This window comes from Ambystoma mexicanum, chromosome 10 (assembly GCF_040938575.1).
Source record: "Ambystoma mexicanum isolate Mex_15411 chromosome 10, UKY_AmexF1_1, whole genome shotgun sequence".
NCBI classification, from domain to species: domain Eukaryota; kingdom Metazoa; phylum Chordata; class Amphibia; order Caudata; family Ambystomatidae; genus Ambystoma; species Ambystoma mexicanum.
In genome coordinates, this window is record NC_090932.1 from 1565688281 (window position 1) to 1565713162 (window position 24882).

The 24882-nt window shown below is 46.4% G+C and overlaps 1 protein-coding gene across 4 annotated transcripts in view; it reads left to right on the forward strand.

Annotated features, from left to right (window-relative positions):
* Positions 1–24882, forward strand: part of GGT1 (gamma-glutamyltransferase 1) — a 417662-nt gene that overhangs the window by 282026 nt on the left and 110754 nt on the right. For all 4 annotated transcript variants that reach the window (XM_069619870.1, XM_069619871.1, XM_069619872.1 and 1 more), the window contains one exon: positions 19026–19218. In XM_069619870.1, the coding sequence (XP_069475971.1) occupies positions 19026–19218 (193 nt within the window). The remainder of the gene's footprint in view (positions 1–19025; positions 19219–24882) is intronic.

Sequence of the window (24882 nt, forward strand, 5' to 3'; positions counted from 1 at the left end):
CCTGGCTGGATAAAGATGGCGGACGTGGCTGTGGACAGCAGCTGAAAGGGGGGAAGGGCCCAGTAACACTGCAACTCCCTGAATGGAGCGACGAGGCACGGTGAAAGGGAGCAGACCTACCAGCGGGCGAAAGAAGCGACTGCAGCAGCAAGGAGACCGGCTTCGTACGCCGTGAGGGAGACCCTTCGTGACAACTCCCCCTGAACGGATCGAGAAGGTGGTGGAGGCTGCACACAACAGTACCAGCGGGAGAAGGGCCGAGTACAGCGGTTGCTCTACGGACCGTGAAGCGAATCACGAAGGGTAAGGACAACGCCAGAGAGGAGCTGCACCTGAACCCGCAGTGACAAGGTGGAATGCTCTGCAGAGCCAAAAAGTGGGCTCACCGTGCTTCACCGCGAGGACAAGAGCTGCCGGAGACCCGTCTCCTGGGCATGACACACAGTGCGGCGGGCGCACATGCAGCAGCTGATTGAAAGCTGCACAACAACCTGAGAGTCAAAGCGGGAGAAATAGAGGCCAGAGACAGGTGCCCGCTTTGTATCCCTTGGACCTCCACCAGATGAGAGCCCATAGCAACTACAAGAACCGAGGGGAAACCACCCTGACGCACTCGGGAGGCGCGCGGTAGGACCCGTGCAGTGGATCATGCAGACCAGCCCAGTGAGGGCCCCAGAACAAAGCAGCAGCGCTGGGGCACGGACTACACCCGAACGTGAAGGTGGACCATCTTGGTCTACCTGTCCCCACTAGACGACCATATATCGCCCATATCACATGCAAGGTGAGAGGAGCAATGTACAAAGGGGCAACAATGCGTGGGCACAACCGCGGCATGAATATTGACCCACAACACCCCCAGAGCATCCACTGAAAGATCCTGAGCGACTGTGCGCCCCACACCAATGCAGCTGCAAGGGCCAACCTAGACATTTAACCTGGGGTAAATGTACTGGTGAACGGCTGAACTTGGCAAGGTGCGCGGGGCTCCCAGAGCCAACGAGTGGCCCACTAACATTGTGAAACATAATACGCTGCCCCAAAGCTCTGGAGCCTGCGTCAATGGCGACCCACAGGCAAACGGGACGGTATTGGTAACAAACTTAATAGTACTTTGCCCTGCAGCAGAACAACACGAAGGGAGGGTGAGCTCCCGCTTGTCACTACGTGATGCGGGATAGCAGGGAACACGCGGTAAGACAACCCTGGCAACTAGAATGAATCAGAGAACACGCCTTGGAATCCCCTTGGAAAGAAAGATTAAAGCCACAACCCAAGACACGGAGGGGGTGACAAAGGAGCAACGGTTAACTAGGTCTTGGAACAATATGGTGGTGGCCTGGGTGTAGGGAAGTGGAGGCAGGTGGGGGGTTCAGGCAAGCAACAGTGCCGGGAAGCGTGAGGAGTGAACTCTGCAAGCGACTGCCACACACCAGAGTTACAAGGGGCTGCCACCTCAGGGGAGATCTGAGAACAACGGATCTCATAACCCCAGAGCCCCACATCATCGGAGCACAGTCCTAACCCTGCCGTTAGAAACGGGCCATGTCACTGAATAGTCCACCCGCAAGACCCGAACAAATATGCCATTCACCAAGGACAAAGATAAGGAGATAATAATGGATTTGTTTGCGGCGTCAAGGGCGAAGCCCAAGTCACAAGGGGAAACATCTACACCAGAAGACCAAAAAATGACAGAGCCTGACAATCGAGACAGCCAGGTACTGGAGGCCATAGCAGCCCTGAGGTCCTTCATTCACACCAAAATCGACGAGGTGAAAACGGACATGCCGCTAATGAGACAGGACATGAGGAACCTTAGAGAGAGGGTAACTGTAGCTGAAGCTGGGCTACTGGAGACGGCAGAGACCACGACGGACTTGAAATCCAAGGTAGCGGAATTAGAGAGGAAGGTTGTGATCCTGGAAGCAAGAGCATAGGAGGCAGAAGGGCGGGCCAGGCGCAGTAACGTCAGACTCCTGGGAATCCCGGAAGGAATGGAGGGCCTGAACCCGACCTTTGGGGGTTACTGGGACCTGTAGAGCCTTGGCAGACGGTGCTATAGTACTCATATTAGCCTTCAAGGGAAGTGTGAACTGCTCACAAAGTTCATCCACCTTTGTAATTGTTAAACCTTTTCATCACAGTTTCCAAAATGACTGTGTGAAGTTTCACCTCCATCTTAATATTCTCGTAGGAGCTTACAAATGAAGATAATACATAGTTTGTGGTGCAGGGCGTGTAGAACAGAATGCTCCTTCCCCTCTCCCGCTGGTTCAAACTGCTTCAGAAAGGAATCACATTGTCCTCTGCTGATGGATCCTGGTGTCGAGCCCACCAACCTAAGGTTCTCATCAGAATCACCCTCATACACGGATGGTGGAGAATCTGGCTATGAATTTCTCTCATCAGCCAATTGTTCTTTCGCCCCCTGAAGTCCGTTCATACTTAAATTCAAAATATCAGTGTCCGAGACCGACAATCTTTTGACTGCCATTGGGATCATGTAAACTCTTATTTTGAAGCACTTTTTATTCAATCTCCTCACCCCCAAAAACAACATAATTTACACAGTATATCATTATACATCCTTTTGGGACATCTTACATAATATCCACAACCTTTAGGTGCCTGTTGTGCCCTCAGTGCGTTACCCTCCCCTGCACCCTTACAAACACCCGAACAAGCCTTTATTAGTCCTTACTGCCTGTCCCCCACTGTTTAATCAATACATTTTCACTTGTAACTAGAGTAATAGGATATTTCTTGTCACACAGAATCGCGACTATCAAGTTTGGTAGTCATGGGTGCGAACAAAGTCTGTGTTAGCTCAATCCAAGACACAATATTGACACTGAGTTAGTTTAAGGCTCGGTTGGGCATCTTTTTCCAAACCGTTGTTTCTGCCAGTGACCATTTTTGTAAATCTCTCCACCACATCTCTACCGCAGGGCCTTTCTGGGATTTCCAAGCCATTGCTATCCTACACTTGGCCAACACATATACTAGGTCTTTCATATTACTTATGCAATGGCGATTATTCAAGCGTGGGGAAACTCCCAACAGACAGGCTGCTGGGGTTTGGACATTCTGAATTATGTCTCCCCTGGACATTCTCAACTAACAAGAATAATATGTTTTCTCCCATTTTTTGATGCTGTGTTTTCTATAGTATCTCGCCGTTTTAGCAAATTATTCACTTCCCTTTTTCTTTCCCTTTCCTAAACACAGTGTAGGTCACAGCACTTTTCTGTCTTTTTTCTCTTGGACTCCTCTTCATACTTTGAACTTCAGTCAACTACGAGACTTAGGGCCTCATTACACGGAAGGCGGTAAGGGTTTACCGGTACCGGTATGTTACCGGTACCGGTAAATCCTTACCGCCTTACTACGAGGTCCCTTTGCGGGTTGGAGAATTTAGCACCTGCTTTTTGCAGGCGTTAAAAACCAACCCACAAAGGGACCAGGGAGCTAATTACGGTACCGCAATTTGCGGTGCCGTAATTAGCACCTTCCCCATTCCCATTATGCCCTATGGGGCAAAAATGGGAATGGGGAAGGACAATGGGGAGGGGGAATTACCGCCCCACCAACCTTGGAATAGGGCGGTAATTCCCCTTTCCACCAAGGTGGTGCCGGTATTTTACCGGCATGGACAAAACCGCCGTCCGTGTAATGAGGCCCTTAGTATTTAACCTCCATTTTATTTTTTCCTGTTAAGTACATGTCAAATGAATAATACATTTGTTTTGCTACTAATTGACACTGTCGTCTTACTTCACCTTTTTTATTTCTCTACCCATATTATACAGGTGATTATTTAGTGACGTCACTGTAAGTGCCAGTTTAAATGTCCTCTTATTCGAAAATTGATTGGTTACATTCCGGTGGAAGCATTTGTTTTGTTCTCTGCTGTACATAGAGTAGCATGTCATCTGCATACATGGATATTAAATGTTGTACTCCATCTATACGAATGCCTGCGTCTCGATACTTGTTTCTGAGGAATGCCACAATCGCTTCTATAGCAAGGATGAAGAGAATTGGGGATAATGGGCACCCCTGTCTAGTGCTTTTTTCAAGTTCCCACTTTTCTGAGAGGTTTTGACCCGTTCTTATCCTGGCCATCGGCTTGGTGTATAGCAATTGTACCCACCGGATATAACCTTGTCCAGTTCTGAACTTCCTTAGGGCTGCATATAACCATTCCCATCTGTTGGAGTCAAACGCTTTCACATCGTCTAGAGAAGCAACTACACAATGGTTGTTGTATGCTTTGGTGCTATCGATTACGTGAAGCATCTTAAATTCCATGATGTCCTTATACTTGGCACATAGCCTGTTTGATCTGGATGTATTTATTTCATTATCACATTTTTCAGTCTATTTGCTAATAATGCAGGGAGTATTTTGCTGTCTTGGTTAAACAGAGGCCTGTATGAGCCACAGTCCATTGCAGGTTTGTTGTGTTTGGGACGGGGTATCATAACTGCTTCTCTTAAACTTAAAGGGAGAGATCCCACCCCATAAGCTTCCGGCAGCATATTTAACATTGCTGGTGCGAGGTCTTCTGCAAATTCCTTGAAAAATTCCCTTGGCAGGACATCAATGCCTGGGGTTTTCCAAGTGGGCAATGTGCTGATTGTGGCAATTATTTTATCTAAGGTTATAGGGACTTTTAGCGACTCCACAGCTTCTCTGTCTAGACACGGGAGATCAATTGGATCCAAAGCTTCCTGGAGGTCTGAGTGCTGCATTACAGCCTCCTCTTTGTATAACGTTCTGCAGTATTTGTAAAAGGTGGAATTGACCTCTGCTTGTGTGTTACAGGAAGACCCTGGCTATTGATGGAACAGGTAATTTCCCATTTACTGTCACTCTTATACAACCATGCCAGGAGCCCAGCAGGTTATCATCCTCCACATGTTGCTTCTTTATGTATTTCGTGTAATTGAATCTGCCCAGTCTTTCCCAGTATTTTAAGCATTTCTGTCTCAAATCGAGCTCTTCTTGGAGGCCATTGTTCGAGTTGGTGTTGTTTCTCTCTACATTTACTAATCTTGTTGAGCCTTAGCTAAGTCTCGAGTAATTTCTGCTTGTATACCGCCCAATTTGGCAATTACTTCTCCCCTAATAACCACCTTGAATGCTTCCCATAATGTGCCAACGGTCACTACGCTGCTAGTATTTTGTGTGAAGTAATCCTGAATGCACTCTTGTATGTGACATAAATGACACATCTTGTAGGGCTTTGCTTCTCAGTTTCCATGTTGGTATGCATGGACTAGGGGGAGCAATTTGCCATGTGAGGAATAATGGAGCGTGATCTCACAAAACACAAACTCTATATTCTACTTCTAAGAATTATCCTATTGACTCAGTACCGGTGATAAAATAATCCAGTCTAGTATATTCGATGTGTGGGGTGGAATGATGCGAGTAGCTTTGGGATGTTGGATGAGGGGCTCGCCAAATATCAGTCAACTAAAATAATTTCCTTAGGGTGATTAGTGTTTTGGCCGGTGGGGCAGGCTTCGTAAATGTACCATCTGATCTGTCTACGATGGACGGTGTCCATCGTACAGTTATGATCACCTCCCTATATCAGGACACTGCTCCTATAGGGACTGAGTCTGGAATTTAATGGGCCTAAAAGGGAATTGGCATCATGATTTGGGGAATATGTGTTGATGATGCATATTTCTTTGTTTGTTAGGAAACCTTACATAAGTGATGTCCTTCCTTCCCCGTCTGTCTTTGTCTGTGGAAACCTCAAGGGTACGGTCGGCGAAACCCAAATAAGGACCCCCCTATCATATGCCGAGTATGTTGAGCCCACCATGTGTCCCCGCCGTTTCTTTGCTAGTGTGTCCTGTCTGTCTGCGGTAAAATGTGTCTCCTGTAGTAGTGCTATGTCTATTTTGTACCCGTGCAAATATGTTAGCACTCTATTTCTTGTGATATAACCGAGACGCCGAATATTCCAGGTCACCATTCTAATATTCCTAGCCATGATTTGTAATTTTGAAGGGATAATTGCATCTCGTTAACATCTCAACCAGGGTCACAGTACCCATAGTGACTTTTTTCTTTCTGGGTTGGCTAGGAACACAACATCGATTTTGTGGTCTATACTGTGTCGTTTGTGGACTCTGGGACATCTGGACATTAACAAAGACCATACAAGTAACCTTCTCAAACTCCCCCCTTCTTCCCTACTCCCAACAATCGCACAGCTTTACATAGCATGCTCAGGCATATCCGCTTCTCGCACCACCTCAACCGAGTTCGACAACTGGGTGACTGGTGCGCAGCGGGTGGATACTTTACAACTAGTACCCTAAAATATAACTACAGAGGAGTAGCAGCAGTAAGGGTTGCAGGTCCTTCCTGAGTGTTGCAGCTTCCTGCGTGGTCTCACCTGCATTTTCGTGCATCACTTTCTGGAAAGCAGCTGCTAGGAATCTAGCCATATGCATCCACAGTCCCTGGTTGTTGAGTAACTAATCACAATGAAGAATGATAGGGTGGCCCAATATTCAGGTGGGGTGTAGAGCATTTCTGACAGTGGATGTCTCTCGGAGAGTGTCGAGCTAGTTTGTCGACACGTCTACAATCCGCTTCCATCTGTTGGTGTTGCGATCCTCTCTTTGTCCATCCATTCTTGAGCTTCTTCAGGGCTGTCAAAAAAAAAAAAAGTGATCAGCCATTTTGTAGGATATTTAAACAGGCTAGGTAGGTGGGTATATATTTAAGGCCACCCTTGTGCAGTCTTTCTTTTGTGGGGCCGAATTCAGGTCTGCGTCTTTGTACTTGGAGAGTGTAGTCAGGATAGACTGCCAGTTTAGCCGATGCCCTTTGTATGGACACTGAAACTGCACTGGTTACCTGGCCACCCTCTGATCTCAGGCCCAGGTCCCCTCCCCCACCAGTCGCACTCCTGCACTGCCTTCCTGGCAACCCCCGCACTTCCCACTTCCCAGCCGAGGAGCAGGAGCCCCTTCAACCAGTGTCCATCCCTTACAGGAGCGGCGGGAACCCTGCACGAAGCTCACCTGATCTGCCCAGGAATAACAGTAAGCGATGTGATCGTAGCGCTAGCCCCCGAAAATCGCTGTCCACGACACTGCAGCCTTACATAGGAAAGATCGCTGAAATATGAGGAAGAATATACCTGCCTTGCCATAATACAGCTGGAAATACTGATGCTGCACCCTTCTTCACCATTAAGGTACACAAGGTACCTAACACTTTGAAAGATGGCCGACCGCTCTTTGTTGCAAGCCTCCAGAGCCTAACCAGGCCCTCAGCAGCCATTGCCATCCGCCGATTGGCCGCTCAGCCTATTTCTCCCTGATTGGCCGCCGGCAGGCGTAGCCGGCCCACTCCCTCCAAGGCCCAAGGAAACAAGGCCATCGCCTGTTTTCTGCCTGTTTTTGCTGTGACTGCCGTCTGCCAGGCCCCCTGGCCCTCATGCCCTGGTCTCACCTAAAGGTAACATTACCAGCCCATTGCATTCGCCACACCTCGCTTGGTGACTACCAATGCCGCCTACACATTATCAAGCACACATGACTCCCCCATGCTCCTGACTGAACCTATCGCTGCTCAACATACTGTATTGTTGATACATTGGTGCTTGATTGTCTCTAAAAATAACTATATAGTTGCCCCTATCGAGTCCCTAGCAATGCGCTCTACTTCCCATACTTTGGTCATACAACATGGCCTCACTTCACTATCTAACGCACACGCATTGCCATCATTCCAACCACCTCCAGTGTTTATAATATTGCTAAACGACGCCTGCTATTTGCCTGCATTGCGACTTATCCTAGCACTTCGCTTCACCGCCACCCAATAAGGAAAACCTTTCCTCCCCCTGTGCAGTACTCACCTGTCAAACCTTTACAAACTTGCTTGAAGTCACAGGCTGAAAGCGACTTAGCTGCCTTTCCCCTCAGTATTATTGCTCCTACCGTCGGCTAATGCAATGCCGAGTTACCTACATTAGCAAAGTTGCTCCTAGTGTGCATAAACTCGATCAGTGATAGTCCCCGGGAAACCCATTCCAGCTTCAGCAGCAAAGCCGCCCCTACTCTGTGTAAGAAACTGTTTATACAAATTGCCTATACCAACCAATCCCGCCTACAGTAGCAAAGTATGCTGCCTATTTGTGTGCACCTAGTCAAAGCTACATCGGCCTATTTTTGTGCATCTAGCCAAAGTTGAACCTGCCTTTTTTTATGCGCCTAGCCAAAGTTGAACCTGCCTATTTTTATGCACCTAACCAAAGTTGAACCTGCCTATTTTTGTGCACCTAGCCAAAATTGAATCTGCCTATCTTTGTGCACCTAGCCAATAGTGAATTTTCCTATTTGTGCACATCTGTAACCCCTATCGAACCTGCCCTCTCCAGTCCTTCACCCTAGATCACACCCTAGCAAGAATATGCTCACCTGGCTCACACTCATCATGTTCCCCTTCTGTGTCATGCAAGATAGTGTACCTTGCAGCGGTAATAACTACATAGCCTTCAGTAATGGCCTAGCCTAACTTGGTTGTCAGAGACACTCCCCCATCCCCTGCCCCACACCATTCTTGCCTACCAGGCCACCCTTCCCACCTAGCTACCCCCAAAACCACACCACCACAGTCAGCAACAGCCCAGTTGTCACCCCCGCCAACTTTAGCTCTGATAGAACTCTGTGCCATCCTAGACCTTATGTTCCATGTCTGACAAGAGGCACTAATCCTAGTACTAAACCCAACTACACCATTCATTGTATTAAGCCTTCTACAACCCAGCCTCCAGGAAACACACTCAGTCAACTCCAACCTCACAGCCCGGAACAATAGACTATGCACCAGACTCCCTCCTATGATTAACAAGCTTTCTGCCAAACCCCTCACCAAGTCTAACAAAAATGATACAGCCTCTAACATGCCTAAACTACTCCCCCTAAAAGAAGCATTACTAAATGTCAGATCCCCTGTGGCCCATCCTATAGAAATCGCTGACACCATCCTGACAAATGATCTTGACTTCCTCGCCATAACAGAAACTTGGCTTCATGAGGCAGCAGAATCTTACTTAACCTTAGCCATTCCTGACATATACTCCATCCTCAGAGCCGATAGACCCAATGCTCGGGGAGGAGGTTTAGCTATCATCTTTAAATCCTCTCTAGACCTCAGATCAATCACTACCTCTCCACTTAAATCTTGCGAGCATCTCACAATCAAGTTGCAAACCTCCCACAATAGCACTATCTCCATTCACCTAATATATAGACCCCCAGGCCATCATGGAACCTTTGAGGAAGACATCACCTCTCTAATAGCTCAAACCTCTAAACCTTCAGCACAAATGATCATCCTGGGTGATTTCAACCTTGGGTACAATGACCCCAATACCTGCACGAAAGACAAACCCCGGTGCACCAGTATCCAGAATGCCCTTGCCAATAAAATTACAGGACTCCAAAATAAAATAGAAAGTAAACAACAACTACTAACCAGTTGCAAGTCTACCAGCCCTAATACACCACCGCCCATTGACACCAATCTAGGTTTTACATACAAAAAGGTCGCTCCACTAGAAGTACAAAAAATGATAGCCTCTCTAAAACCGTCTATTTGCAAAGGGGACAGTTGCCCTGCCCAGATTATAAAAGACGCAGCCAAATATCTATCCCCCTTCATCACCAAACTAATAAACCTATCCTTCGCCACCAATTCAGTCCCTAGTAATTTGAAACAATCATGGGTTCTCCCATTGCTAAAAAAACAATCACTAGACCCAACCATACCCACCAATTATAGACCCATCACCACGGTCCCATTCTTGCTAAAGATCCTTAACAGAGTTGCCTACGTGCAAATTCAGGACCACCTTGAGACAAACCAACTGCTAGGAATACGTCAATCTGGCTTTAGACCTCAACATGGAACAGAAAATGCCCTTGTTGACCTCAAAGGTCAGATTGATGAAATCAAAGACAAAGGTAACACCGCCATCCTACTCCTTTTTAGACCTGTCAGCAGCCTTCGACTTGGTCGATCACAAAATCCTGTGCAACCACTTATCTTCCACTGCTCACTTCTCCTCCTCTGCTGTCACGTGGATACAATCCTTCCTGGCTAACCGAACCATGAGGGTTTTCTCACCAGTAGCGGCAGCTGATACCATCCCTATTACATGTGGTGTCCCACAAGGCTAATGTGTTTCGCCCACTTTGTACAATATATTTACAAAGACAGTCTTTGACAAACTGGACCATCTGGGTGTCACCTACATCAATCATGCCAATGACACCCAGATACTCCTTACCCTTTCAGGTAACTACAATACTGACGTCATCCGGATTAACGACATCTTTACCATCATTCAGGCATGGATGGCCACACACGTCCTCTGCTTGAATGATGAGAAAACGGAACTTCTCCTTGTCGGCTCACCCAATAACCTTTTGAAATTTAGCACTAATTACAACAGTATCATCATCGATGGCAATGCTATTCCTGTTGTTAAAAGTGTGATGCCAACACTAACCTCTCCAAACAACTTAACTTGACTGCCTCAGCCACTGCCTACAGTGGCAAGCTGATCAGGGCCTGCAGACCTTTCTTGTCCCCTAATAGCTGCCTCACACTGGCCAGGGCTCTTATACAGTCTAAACTGGACTACTGTAACAGCCTATACCTAGGCGCAAACCAATCCATCATTCATAAACTACAGGTACTCCAAAATAACGCGCTACGAGCAGCATTAAACATCCCAAGGCGAGACCACATCTCCACCACTAGAAACTAATATAAATGGCTCTCCATAAAAAAAAATTGACCTAAAAACTATTTGCCTCACATACAAAGCCTTAAACCATCTCGCCCCTCCTTATCTCACAAATAAATGTACCTTGAAATCTGCTGCCAGAATCACTAGATCTTCCAACACATTATGCCTAACAGTGCCCAGATTCTCCTTAAAAAGAGCTGGAGGATCCAGCTTCACGGTCCTTGCCTCCCAACTCTGGAATACCTTATCACTTAACATCAAATCTATCGAGTCGTTTCAGTCATTTAGGAAATGGGTCATCAGCTGGTTACTGAATAGAACCTAGCATTTACCCCCTTCCTCCTTCTATGTTTGATGCTACTGCCTTGTGTTGTTTGCCCGTAATTGTGTCTTTCTAATCACAATTTGTATAATTGTAAACCTATATAATGTACTTTGCAACCTTGTACCAAAGTGCCCTTTTACCTCTGGGTCTGGAGCGCTATACGAAATAAATAAACAAACAAACAAACAAACTTGGTGACTGTTTTCTGTATCCTTACGGTCCCACCACCAGCACTCGACACTGGACGTCTGCACTTACCCTTTCACTTGCCACCTGCTGGCTGTATTTTTACTTGTTTATTTATTGTTTTATCCCATGTACCGCACTGTCCTCTCCCCTTTTCCCCCGCACTTCTCCTCCCTCACCTTCCTATGCACTTGCGTGATCTGAATGACACCTGGCCTAGTAGGATCGTTGTCTGTCTAACCTCTGTTCCCCCTCCCTTGCCTCGTCGCGCCTTGAAACAATTGTGTATAGGCGCGTTATAAATGCCATATCATATCATGGAGCCCCCAGATCTTGAAAATGCCAATATTTTCTCTCTATCCTTATAATTCATTATTCTAGCCATAATTGGTCTGGGGGTGCTCCTGGTGGAGGTTTCTTGGACAAATATCTATGCGCACGTTCAACCGTGAAGCCCTGTGTAAGACTGCCTGGGCCCACCTCCTGTAGAATCAAATCTTCTATATAGGTTTGGGGTCTGCACCTTCCATACCCTCTGGCGGGCCCAAAATTCTGATAATATTTCTACAGGCTCTACCTTCGGCATCTTCAGTTCTGTCATCTAACATTTTCACTTTCAGTTGCGATGACTTGACTTCCAACTTTGTCTTCTGTATGCCTGTGGTGTTGTCTTTTACTTGTGCTTCAATTTTGCCGGTCCTGTCTGCTAGTGCACGGGCGTCCTGCCGCAAGAGTCCCCCATCAATCATTACTGCATCTATTTTGGAATCTAATGAGGATTGCAGGGCAGCAATGGATGAAAGGATCTGTTGTTCTCCTCCGCTTTGTTCCCTTATTGTGTCAGCGGTTGGTGCAACATTAGTCTCTTCTTGTGTGCTGGCTGGCTGGGCTTTTGGCGTATGTTTCCATTGTGGCCTGTTTGACCTTTTCTATTGGCTTTATTAGACATTTGGAGAGTGTTGCATTGTTTCCCCGGCCTGAATATGGTCTGGATCTATGAGCCACCACCACCTTTCTGTGTACACACTGTGACGCCGCAAACCAGGAAAGGATGGGGCATAAAGGGCACTTCTAAGCCCAACCAGATTTTAGTGTGTTATACTCCTGATACAAATGTGTGCAGGCCTTTACTCGTGTGATGTCTCCTATGCTGTCGTAGGAATCCGCTTACCCAATCCCAGGGTTCAGGATTTTCCTCCTTCTGCCTACTTTGGCATAATAAACTTTCACAGTTTGGAATAGCAAGTCTGACCTTGCTTGTCATGAGAATGCGCTGCGTCCCCTGATGCAGTGTGTGGCGCAAGGTGACCACTTTGAAGTGCTCAACTGGGGCCAAGTGTGCAAAGCCACTCAACACCATCACCCCTGTGAGGAGTTAGCGTAGGCTTCATCTTGGGCAATTATACAGCAAGCTCCCTGCGCACGCTTGGGTATAATAGTTAGGTGCTCAATCTCAGGTCTTCGTGGCATCACAGGAGTCCAAATGATCAGCCCTGTAATGTGTCGGATCATACCAGCTTAAATGCGAGAGTGCCACTAGTCCTGTAGGCAGTTCTCTGCACTCGCCGCCTGGGAATCAGTAGAGTGGCATGTGTTTATCCTCTGTGCACATAAGCGTCCGATTCCAGAGGAAGGTGTCTCTCCCAGCCTTGGAGCGCATATGCTAGCAGGGTGCTGTTCGGCTTCGAGCCGGCGCGGTGTGCTTTCTCTCTCACTTCTCCATCTCAGTTGGTGGGCACAGAGTTCTGTGCCTGCCATGGGTAATGTTTATGGTGGCAATTTTCCAAGCAGAATCTGGTGCCACTGCAGGGGTGTGGGGAGCAGTGCGTCCGTGGGCAGGACAGTCTAAGCCCGGCTGGGTCTTTCACTGATCGCAGTGTTTTTGCTACGTTTTCAATATGCCGGTCGCCATCTTGTTTTCGCCTCTTTGTCCCCATCATGAAGAACAGAGGGGGAATACCAGATTTTGCACACTTTCAAACATATTTTGGCCACAGATAAATGTTCACTGCATGTTCACCAACCTCATTCTCTGTCTGGATCTTGAGTGTAGAGTAGCTGCTTTTTAGGGCAGATTGTTTCCAGATCGAGAAGGAGCTGTCGGAGCTGCTACCTTACCACATGGCTGCTGGCTATGCCCCTCTGGGATCGTATTAACCTTTTCTTTATTCTCTTTATTCATGATTTACACCCTCCTATTTTTAGTAGACATAAGACTCTCCTTAGTTGAAGCTATCATTGCCGTTACTTATGCCGATACGTAAGCTGGTACTTCTCGTAAGTCATAGTTTAGGGCTAAGTACTCCACGGGGAAGGGAGGTGGATGGGGGCAGGGGAGAACAAGCATGCTCCTGGTCAAGAAAATCCGACATCCCCTTCTGTGATACAGGTGGCACTCCTCTACTGCAAAGCTCACCAATCGCAAATCTAAGGCTCAGAACTCAAATGGGAGCACTCGCCGATCTGCAAGCCTGCACTCTGCTGGCCAGATTAGGCACCTCACCACGCCTCTCCTCGGGCCTATCTGCAGTGCTATCTGCACTCGTCAGCACTCCATGATGCGGCATGCATATCTTACTCTCCAAGCTTCTTAATTTCACTTTATATTACAATGCACACAGCTCAAAGGATCCCTAGAAAGGACCCCACAGTCACTGTGTGCAAGGTCCCAAGTTAACAAAGTAAAAGAAGACGTGCTGGCGAAAAAGCATACACTTTTTTAGAGCTCACAACGAGAGCGAATCGAGCAAATTGAGCTGGCCGATAATGAGCAGCGTGCTATACTATAGGCACAATCACTGGCGCTATAACAGCACCACCTTACCCCTTTATCAAAGCGTGCCTGCAACATACTTTCAGCAGTCGCTTAGGACTTCTCTGCTCCCCCCTCAGGGGATCGAGGGGTAAGGCTGAACCGCTGCCAGTACCGAAGGAACAAGCCACCTTATGCCTTGTCCCATACACCTTCTGCTCCAATGTGACGGAAAGTGTTTACCGTCACCGGCGTTGTCCGCAGTATCCACTATCCGCTTTTTACCCACCCTGGACTGTCCATACTGCCGTTCCAAGTGCTGCAAGGAAATTACCTTACAACGGCCCTCGCTACGTCTCACAAATCCAGCTGTCGAGCCGCACCAACGCGTTGGCTGCTTCCGACAACCTCCACTTTTTGGGAAATTGCTAATGTGCCACTGTTGAGCTATGCCATGATATTTCATGGTACATGCATTCGTAGAGTGCACGAATAATGCAGGTTAATGTTTCATGCAACGTTGTGGAAAAAGTGTTTCCTATAGCATAGCATGTCCAGTGTAGCCCATAAGTTGGAAACAAAAGTCCCAAAACTGTGTGATTGTGAATCTGATGGCATCATTACTGCCTTTCCGGTGGTGACCTCCCTCATGTGGCCAGGGGACGGCATCCGCTAACTGATTCTGACCCTGGTGGTGGCTATATGAGGGAGGATCACATGGGGCGAGACAACCTCCGTGAGGAAGTGGTGGTGTCCACAGGTGAAACATGGTAACCCCCTTTTGCCTTACAGGATGAACCTCCCGTACCCAACATCCCAATTACCTATTATGGTTCCTTCCCTGCTTTCCCAAGGGAGAGTGCTGAATTTCTCACTAAAATCTCCAGCAGAATTCTCAACCCTTGACTTGCCCTCAGAATATGATAAAACCATTCCTCCAATATTTCCATGCAAGTTAGTAAAAAGAAACTACTATTCCCAGAAACACATTAACACTGTGACGAGGAAGAGGAATGGATTGGAGGAATGCATTCAGGAGAAGCCCTGAGCACAGGCCACACTGTAGTTGTTATGAGCATACATCAGTGACAGGGATGTTTAAAAGAAGATCACCTGAAAAAATGGCAGACTGCTGGTGGGAGTGGACTGCAGCTCTTTGTGTTGCTGAAGAACTAAAAAGAGAACATTGGAGCCAACCGGATCATATAGTAAGCAGTAGAGGACTACACGAAGATGATTCCATGCGGGCACGCCAGTGGCAAGAGCACTGCTCCTGGGTGTTGGCTGGTGGAAAAACACAAGAAGCTTACCAGAGAGCCGCGAGGAGAGGAAAAACACAGCTAGAGCCACGAGAGACGTGGAAACCGAAGGCCAAACAGCGCGAAGGAGAGAAAATGCAGCAGCTGTCATCGATGAGCTGCAAACAGACCAGAAGACGCCACGAAGAGCCGGGGAGTCCATGCTGGGGCGAAGGGAGCACCAGGTCATATTGGAAAACCTGATGTATGTTAAACATTGAACAATCCAAGTCAGATAAAGAGAGCAAATCGTTTCTTAATAATGAAAGCAAGAAGTTAAAAGCGCATTTGCCTCAGAAACTAATCGTTAACAGACAATTTAAATTAACCCATAATGTTAATGTGGTGAATGATTGGAAGTGTGAGCAACACACTAATGAGGCAATGTACTTTCGACTAAAGGGCTAATGTGATAAGCTATCAAAGGTGGAGTTGCAGAGACATACAACTACAAGAGGTCCTGGCAGGAAAGTACACCAGCAATGGAAAGAATGTGAAAACAAGAAGCCCTGGCAGGAGAGTATATCAGGCAATTGCAAGTGTGTGAAAACAAGAAACCCTAGCAGGAGTGCATAATAGGCAATCAGAAGTGTGGAAATATAGGGAAACTGAGAAACACTGGCAGGAGAGGATACCAAGTACCCTGACAACCTAGAGGCCAAAGATGATAATATGTGACTTTGATATTGTACAAAAGAAAAGACGAGAACTATTATTGCCAAGAAATTGTGAAGAAGGATCCAGGGGAAGGGAGAAACTCTCTGGATTAAGGAACAATATCCTTGAGAGACATTATGTTGGAGGTATTTATTCCTTTTATAAACACTTTTGAAACACTGAAGGCTAAAGACATTATCCTTTTTATGTTAAGATTTATTTCATCAGAATTTGAGGGTCAGAATAGTAGTTTGGGCACAGGATGGTTTTGTTTTGGACATTCTGACATGGACAGATCCTTAGTTTTGAGTTTGGGTAGGCAAAATACCTCTAGTACAGGGACCAAAAAGCATTTTCCCAACCCCTTTTATTTCATCAGAAAAAGTCTTTAGCCAAAACCATGCCTAAATTGTGTCTGATTGTCATTCCTGACCCTTGACAGAATGCAGAGGCTAAGCTTCTCGTGTGGGACTTGATGTAATGATGAAAGGTGGCATCTAAGGTTAGTGCCAGAAAACCTGTGCTTAAAGGAAAGGGTGCACCTGATGGTGAGTGACTTGCTGTGCTATGCAGAATGAGTTAAATTGAAAGGGCGTTTTGTTGCTGGCAGCTGTTGGAGGGCTCTTGGTGAGTGAGATGCATTGCCTTCAACAGAGCCTTATGAATATACTCAATTTGCACCAGGAGGTGTGTGTCTGGCTACTCATGTGGCTAGAAATGCAAGCAGAATCTTCTAGAGACCTGTTGCCTCAGCCACATGAGAGCCTCCTGCTGAGTGTCTGCCATTTTCTGCTGCCCGCGACACCCATAGAATCCCATACCTCCGTCCTCACCCAGCCCTCCCTGACCCATTTAACTGGCCAATCCTGTGCCTGCATCTCCCGAAGGAGCCTGCTCTCCCTACTATAGCTGTCACCATGAAAATAGAAAAATGACTTACTCTTTTTTCTATTTTCCATGCAGCAGGCATCTCTGTTTTTTCTTGTTTTTCATAGAAATTGGCCATGCTCAATACATGGTTAACCCATTTGGGAATGAATTACTTCAAAACTATTTGCACCCTGCAGGGAGCGCCGGGTGCGAACTGCAGCCACTTCTGTGTACAGGACCGGTTTTGACCGTGAGCTCTCGCTTTGCTCAGGCCTATCTGAAGCGCAGTCTGGAGGTCCGTTACCATCCTGTATGCCCCCAAATGCAGAGGTCAGCACTGTATCTTTGTAGACTTTCTGAATATCAGATCATTCCACATCCCCAATAAATATTGTGAGGGAGTGCCAGCATTTTGCTGCCAGTGCCAAGAAGGATTTCCCTTTAAATCTAGAGACACTCAAAGAGCAGCCTGACGAAGATCATTGGTCTTTTAGGAGATTATCTTTTGAACATTGGTCTTTTAGGAGATTATCTTTTGATCATTGGTCTTTTAGGAGATTATCTTTTGATCATTGGTCTTTTAGGAGATTATCTTTTGATCATTGGTCTTTTAGGAGATTATCTTTTGATCATTGGTCTTTTAGGAGATTATCTTTTGAACATTGGTCTTTTAGGAGATTATCTTTTGATCATTGGTCTTTTAGGAGATTATCTTTTGATCATTGGTCTTTTAGGAGATTATCTTTTGATCATTGGTCTTTTAGGAGATTATCTTTTGAACATTGGTCTTTTAGGAGATTATCTTTTGATCATTGGTCTTTTAGGAGATTATCTTTGTGGTTTTCTGGAAAGAAAGGAAGGTTTAATGTTATATATGGCTTTATGTACCCAACAAATCAAGTTAAATGCAATTTTTTACTGAACAGGGAGCCAGTGAGGGTACCTCAAGCCATGTAAAATGTGATTGGATTTACGGGTCATTAAAATCCGAGCTTCTGCATTCTGGAATCTCTACAGACGTAATGTCAGTTTAGACTGCAAACCGAGGTGACTACTGTTGCCAAAATCTAGCCTGACAGAAACAAATGCAGCAATGCCATGACTTAATCCGGAAAAGAAAAGATGGAAGAAGTCATTTTAGGTTTTTCAATTGGAAAACACCGTTTTTAACAACTGACAGAACCTGAGTTCATCAGATTCCCCAGAATTCTTACCACTGGTGAGGGCTGAGTTACAGGTGGGAGCAAAAAAGCCAAACAGTCATGCCTTAGCGTCATTAAAGGGCGCGGGGCAGGAGGGTCAGAATGCTTTCCCAGTTTGATCATTACATCTGAAGAGTGCAAGAGCGCCAGTAGGGGCTTCAGTTCGAATGTTTTTGCAGTTTGATCATTACATCTGAAGAGTGCAAGAGCGGCAGTAGGGCCTTCAGTTGTGTTGAAGAGCACGCAGAGGTCGCAGTAAACGGCTTTGCGGCACTGTACAAGCCATCCATCTGGACTGCAACAGGGATGGAGGGAATTGACCGACCGGCCTGGTTTCCCTCAGTAGCAAAGGGCAGAGCCAACCTTGCCCCAAACTGGTGAAGGTCATGGAAAAGGGTCTGTTTGTGTATTTCTGTGGGAATGGTAGGATCAGAACCAGTGGCGCCATCAGCCTCCAACCTTAGGTGTAGGGTGATTGAGGTACGGATTATCCTAGCGCTGCGTGACACGCCACGCGTTGGCACCGGATGCTGGCCTTTTCTAGGATTGGGTAGATCCTTCTGTTGATCCTCGGTAGACATGTTTGGAGGGATAGAGAAGGTTAGAGTTTGACCAGAAGGTCCTTGTTTGGGTCTGGTAAGGGATATGATGATCAGTGGTGTTTCCAGGGCGCCACTGGGCTGGATTGAGACAGAGGCAGATAGGAATGAAAGGTTTAGAGTTTTGCGTCTGGCAGGGGTCTCTGTTTTTGGGTTGCGATTCTGTTTGCGCCAGTGCACATGGTTAATCCATTGACGAATTGAACACCTCAAACATGAGTGTGATGCTACTTCAGGCATGGGGTACACGCTTGTGTTCCTTCCCATGTTAACATATACCTTCTCACGGATGCGCACACTTCAACTTTTGCTGTCTCTTGATGTCTTCTGTGCAATAGGAGGTCTGGCCATAGCCGTACCCGGTGAACTTAGAGGCTACCAACTGGCACATCAGCGACATGGCAAGTTACCATGGAAAAGACTCTTCGAGCCCAGCATCAAGTTGGCCAAAGAGGGGTTTCCCATTGGGAAAGGACTTTTCCAGGGAATCAATGGAACTCAGAAGCTGATTGAAAGCGACAAGTCCCTGTGGTAAGTATTAATGTAAACTATGTGCCTCTGTATCACAGCCACGCTCTGCCTCTGTCACCTCTCGTGGTGGGTACCTATACCATGCTCTGCTTCATGCTACATATGTGTGTCACTGTGCTAGGTATCTCTGTTACACACTTTTCAGGCATCCCTGCTTCCCTGCATGCCTGCCCCACTGTGTGGTTTCAGTAGTGACTATCGTTGACAAACTCTGTGCTTCCGGAACCACTGATATTTTCTGTGGCATATCACCGCCCTGCTCTGTGCATCCTGCGTTAGCTATTGCTGCCACACTCACTGTTTCAGGAATCCCTTTCACACTGTATGCTTGCTATATCCCTCCCATTCTCTGTTTCTTCGGGTATGTATTCGTGCCACAATCTGTGTTTATGTTGGTATGTGACCCCACCACAATTTGTCCTTCAAGTGGAAGCTATCTCACCCCCACTCTGTGTTCCACATATTAGGTTTCCAGGCTTCATTTGGGGAATTCCAGGTCAATAGTCTGTACTGCATGTGGCAGGTGTAACTTACATGGTCTCTGTTTCTCTGTGGTGGCTATCACTGCCACATTCTGTTTTGCATGTTGCAAGAGAGATGCTTTATAATATATCTGTTGGACACTGACAAGTGATAGCATGTAGAATGTGTGATGTGCATGGATCATGAGTGTTCTGAATGTGTCAGTTGGGTGCATTGATGTGACAGGTATCAGTGCTCTTTCTGTATTTAATATTGTAGACATCACTGCCACACTCTTCTTGCCGGTGTCCCTACCACACTACAATTATAATTGTTTTTTTATAACATGCTTAGTACCTAAGAGGTTTCTAAGCGTGGACCCAGGTTAGAACCTGTGTTGTTCTGCATCGTCTTGCTTCCAAGATGAGCGCATTTCCACTGAGCTATATTACTATGCTCTTCAATGTGGTAGATATGCCTGCCACACTCTGTTTGCCTGTGTCCCTGCCACGCTCTGTGCTTCCTCATGGTAGTTATCACTGCCAAACAATGCTTGCCTGTGTCCCTGCCACGCTCTGTGCTTCCTCGTGGTAGTTATCACTGCCACACTATGCTTGCATGTGTGCCTGTTACACCCTGTGCTTCCTGGTGGTAGTTATCCTTGCCACACTCTGCTTGCCTGTGTCCCTGCCACACGCTGTGCTTCCTCGCGGTAGGTACTCCTCCTGCCACACAATGTGCTTCCTCATAGTAGATATCCCTGCCACGCTCTGCTCACCTCTGTCCCCGCCAGACTATGTGCAGACTAAATGCCATCTGCCACTAATGTTACCAAAAAGGTAGATTGGGGCGTGGGTGGGCGGTTTGTGGGCGAGAATAAGACCGTATGGAATTGCGTGCACTGCATTTGGGGGAAAGTAGCAGGACTTTTTTGTGGCTCGCTCCCCCCCCTTGCAATGCTGGATACCCCCCTGCGGTATAACCCGGAGATGACGAGGTCCGCGCGCCTTCAGCGTTTTCTTCAGTAGCTTGTGCCGCTACTTGCAGGATCCATGCTGCCGGCACCACCCACATCTATGGCCAGGTCAATCCTGGCAGACACGGCCTGGGACTTCATTCAACACCAGCTCAACCACTGCTTATCTCCACCCCAGGTTGTTGCTGGCCGAAGTGACGGAGGGCATTGACTCTGTCCACCAAACCACACTGTTTCCTGCCAGGCTTCACCTGGAAGACGTGGCCAAGCCCTTTAAACGCACACCAGCCTCCGGTGTCGCCATGTCCCTGGCTGGACAGACCCCAGCCGCTTCCCTGCAACTGCCCCATGTCATAAAGTTTACTATATGCCTACACGCGGATCGGCGTTCCAGGATTCCGTGGACAATTGCATCGAGTGACAACTAGAAAACCAGATACTGTGCAGAATTTGAAGACGAAGACAGACGCTAAATGTTGGCCTACATAAAGATATGAAGGATCCATATACATCAATTGAAGTACAAGTTAAATACATCATGTAACCTCCTGATGACCCAAAAGAAACTTTAATGACTAGGACCAGGCTTAATTCTAGTATGTGAGCCTAAAAATGGGCACTTTGCCATTTTTTAGGAATTCTGAGATGTAGTTGCTGCATCATACATTTCTAGGCAGAGCTAAATTGCAAACCTGAAATGCCTTGGAAATAAGCAGCAACTCGCTTTCAGGTGCCCTCACCCAAATAAACTGCGAACTGGGCTAAGAATGGGCACTTTGCCAATATTTCCAAATTCCACTGTTTTGATTGTTTCAACATTTTAGTTGCTAAAATAAGCGATTTCTTCCCATAATTTTTCTTTTTCATGCTAGAACCGTTAAGAGACGCCATGATATATTTGTGTTAGGTTAGCCTTTTAACTTTCCCACGGCTGATGAAAAACACTGGCCTGATTCACAGCGCATTTCCCAATGGGATTGCACCATTATAAAAGGCGTCTGTGGATCAGGGTCACTGTGTTTAGCCCGCTGCCGCGTCCTGGCACAGTGTCCATATATGACCTGTGTTGCCCCTCGTACTTCTTTGGCTAGGATAAATTACACCATCAAAGTGCAGATGAAGGGCAAGAGGACAGATTTAAATCGCTGGACCTGTAAACGTGTTGACCCATGGCTGTACATTGCCTTTTAGGTTGTTCTCAGTTACCTGCCCATGGAAGCCTTGGGTGTTTTGAAAGCGTGTTTGCCGTATCCACCTGATGGTCTGTCCAGAGGTTTGTCTGTATAACCTCACCTATCCCCTTGCTTGCCAATACACAGCATCACCATTTTGAACGTGAATTTAAGATTTACTAGGCTGCAATGTCTAAACACATATTCTTGATTGGTTGTGGGTAGTTGTAACATTTTTAAAGTTGATAGAGTAGGATGCTGAGTATCTACTCAACTACTTTATTGCTAACATTTTGATGGTTTATAGTGATATTTTCAAAACCCATATTTTCGAATGCCATTTTCTGGACACCAAATTTGCCAATTTCTTTTTTTTTAAATGTTTTTTTAATGTCATTTTTAAAATGGGGGAGGTTACCCCCCCAACCCCTGTTTTTTTTATTTACACTTTTTTTTACTAACGAAACCCAAAAAAACATAAAATAAAAAAAAAAATCAATTTTTTTTTGGCAAAATGTTTTCGACATAATGGTGATTCAAAAATATGTTTTCGAAAATCTGACCGAATACCCATTTTGAACTGTATATTGTTTGACTATTGTATTTTTAATGCTCATATATTATCTCTGCAAGAGATTATGTCTGCATAAACGCTAGCCAAAAGAGTGAGCATTAATGATGTGCTTCTATTTATGAGTATGTAATGCACTATTTTGCAAGTGCAAACACTTATTGGATTAGTAGTAAAACTGTGCAGGGAAGCTATTGATACAATCTTATGTTTATCATTCATACATGGTTAGTAAGCGCTGGTGCATAGACACACCCAGAAGGAAGACCCACGACAATATTGCTTTCCAATAGTAAGCCTGTCAGGTGCTCGGGGATATTAGTTTCTCTTGCATTAAAGCACAGAGACCCAGCTTTCTCCAGAGCCTTGCTTCAGGTACAGCACTATTCTCTGCTGCAATACACGCCACAGGTGGGTATATAGACCACCCTTTGCGTGGCGGTTAGGCATTGGCATGTAGGTTATGAGATAAATTGTGGCACCCCATGGAGGCACATTTCTCCCCGGCCCGCGCATCCTTTTTTACATTTTTACATGTTTTTGTTAATGACAAGTTCAGGCTATAAACACTTTATAGACATCACCCTTGGTCTGTACTTTTTACTCAGTCTTCAGGGACCATAACGCCCGGAGCACCCTGAGGGTGAGGCTTGTAATGCTTATTTATATGCCTTGGAATGCTCAAAGAGGGATTTCATTGGACAATCTGCAAGCTATGCACATTGGTATAGCCCAGAGATTGATCAGAATGCTGCGTTTCAAGAATTTGGGCTGCTTTGCCGTAACAAAACAAACAGCGGCTGAAAAAAACCATAGTGGTTTTGGTCAAAAAGATGGTTTGGCTGTTACGGTAAAACAACCCAAATTAAATACATAACCTGCTCCCACCCCGTCCCTTACTTATCTTGCGGCGGCACACTTCGCTGTGTGCCACCAACTCGCTGTGTCCCTGCAACGCCTGCTCCCATTCCTTTTTTTAAATTTTTTTATTTTACTTTACGTGACCGGCTGCAGGTGACACCTCCACAACCCCTGCTGGCATTATAGTGAACAAGGCTGCGGGGGACACCTCCGCAGCCCCTGCTGCCCTTGTTCACTATAATGCCACCGAATGGGGGATTTGGTTGAGATTTTCGGCCGTGCAAACTTTTCCTCAGCTAATATCATTTTACGCTGACGATGCATTACTATACATTTGTGATCCTGAGTAGAACTTTGGACCGGTTATGGCGGTTATTACTAAATGTACGCAATACTCTGGCAATAAGATAAACAACACTAAATCTGAGTTATTTCCCCTCACTCCCTCCACAGCGCAGCCCACCGACCTCAGGGGAGTCCTTTGGGGTCCCTCAATAATCTAGTTATTTGGGGATCATTGTCTCCATATGCCGATAACCATGAGGTTTATCTGCAACAGCTGACCACCAGCATGAAAATATGGGCGGTACTTCTGATGTCATTATATGGGTGGATTTCATTATTAAAAATGGTGGTGGTCCCGAAGTTGCTATATTTCTTTTGCAACATCCCCATATCGCCTGTGCAGGATTTCTTTAACAATGTTAGATCACTGGTGACAGCGTTTCTCTGGGGAGTTGGGGCAGCTAGGATTAGCTGCTAGAAAATGACTGAGCCTTATAAGCACAGGGGTATTGCAGCTCCTGACTTTGAGCTATATTATTTGGCTGCTCCGGCTAAAATTGTTTGCTATAGGTATGCTGACGTGCCTAAAGTGGTACATTTACTGCTGGCACAATATGGGGCATCACCTACTGCCCTGAAATCTGTTCTATTCAGGGACCGGTATTTTGACTCCTGCACTTTGGACCCGGTTAGAACCACAGTCAATGCATGGTCAAGAATATTTCCTAAACTGGAAATTCTAATACCGTACAGCAGGACGGTTCCTGTATGGAAATTCCCTCTCATTCCTCCCACGTTTGATAAGGAGCTCAGAAGATCATGGGATGTGTAAGGACAGCTGAAAATGGGACATGTTCCCAGAAGGTCACTTTGTGTCCCGAGAGAACTTGACCCAAATGTTGTGTGGAGGCCCCCTTAGGGTTCTGCAGTACTATTGCAGACAGTGTTTCCTAGTGCGTGGCCCTCTTTCCCGACTGAACCAGAAACGTAAGCCTGCATCACTGCAATAATGGTGGGCAATGGGACTAGGCGTGTCATGCCAAGATTGTGCAACTTACTTCAGACTTACTTTAAGTCCTAAAACATGATACGAGCACAACTGTAAAACGATTTGGGGCTAGAATTGGAGGATGAGAAATGCGGTAGATGTCAGCTGACTAAAACAGTCTCAATGAATGCTGGTCTCAGGCGGATGCAGTTTAAGATTCTGCACCATTTGGACTACACCCTGGCCAAGCTGTCTACATTTTCACCAGGAGTGAGTGTTGACTGTGGGAAGTGTGGTAGGACACAGGTTGGCTCATTTCACATGTATTGGGAATGCCCCCCGATTCTAG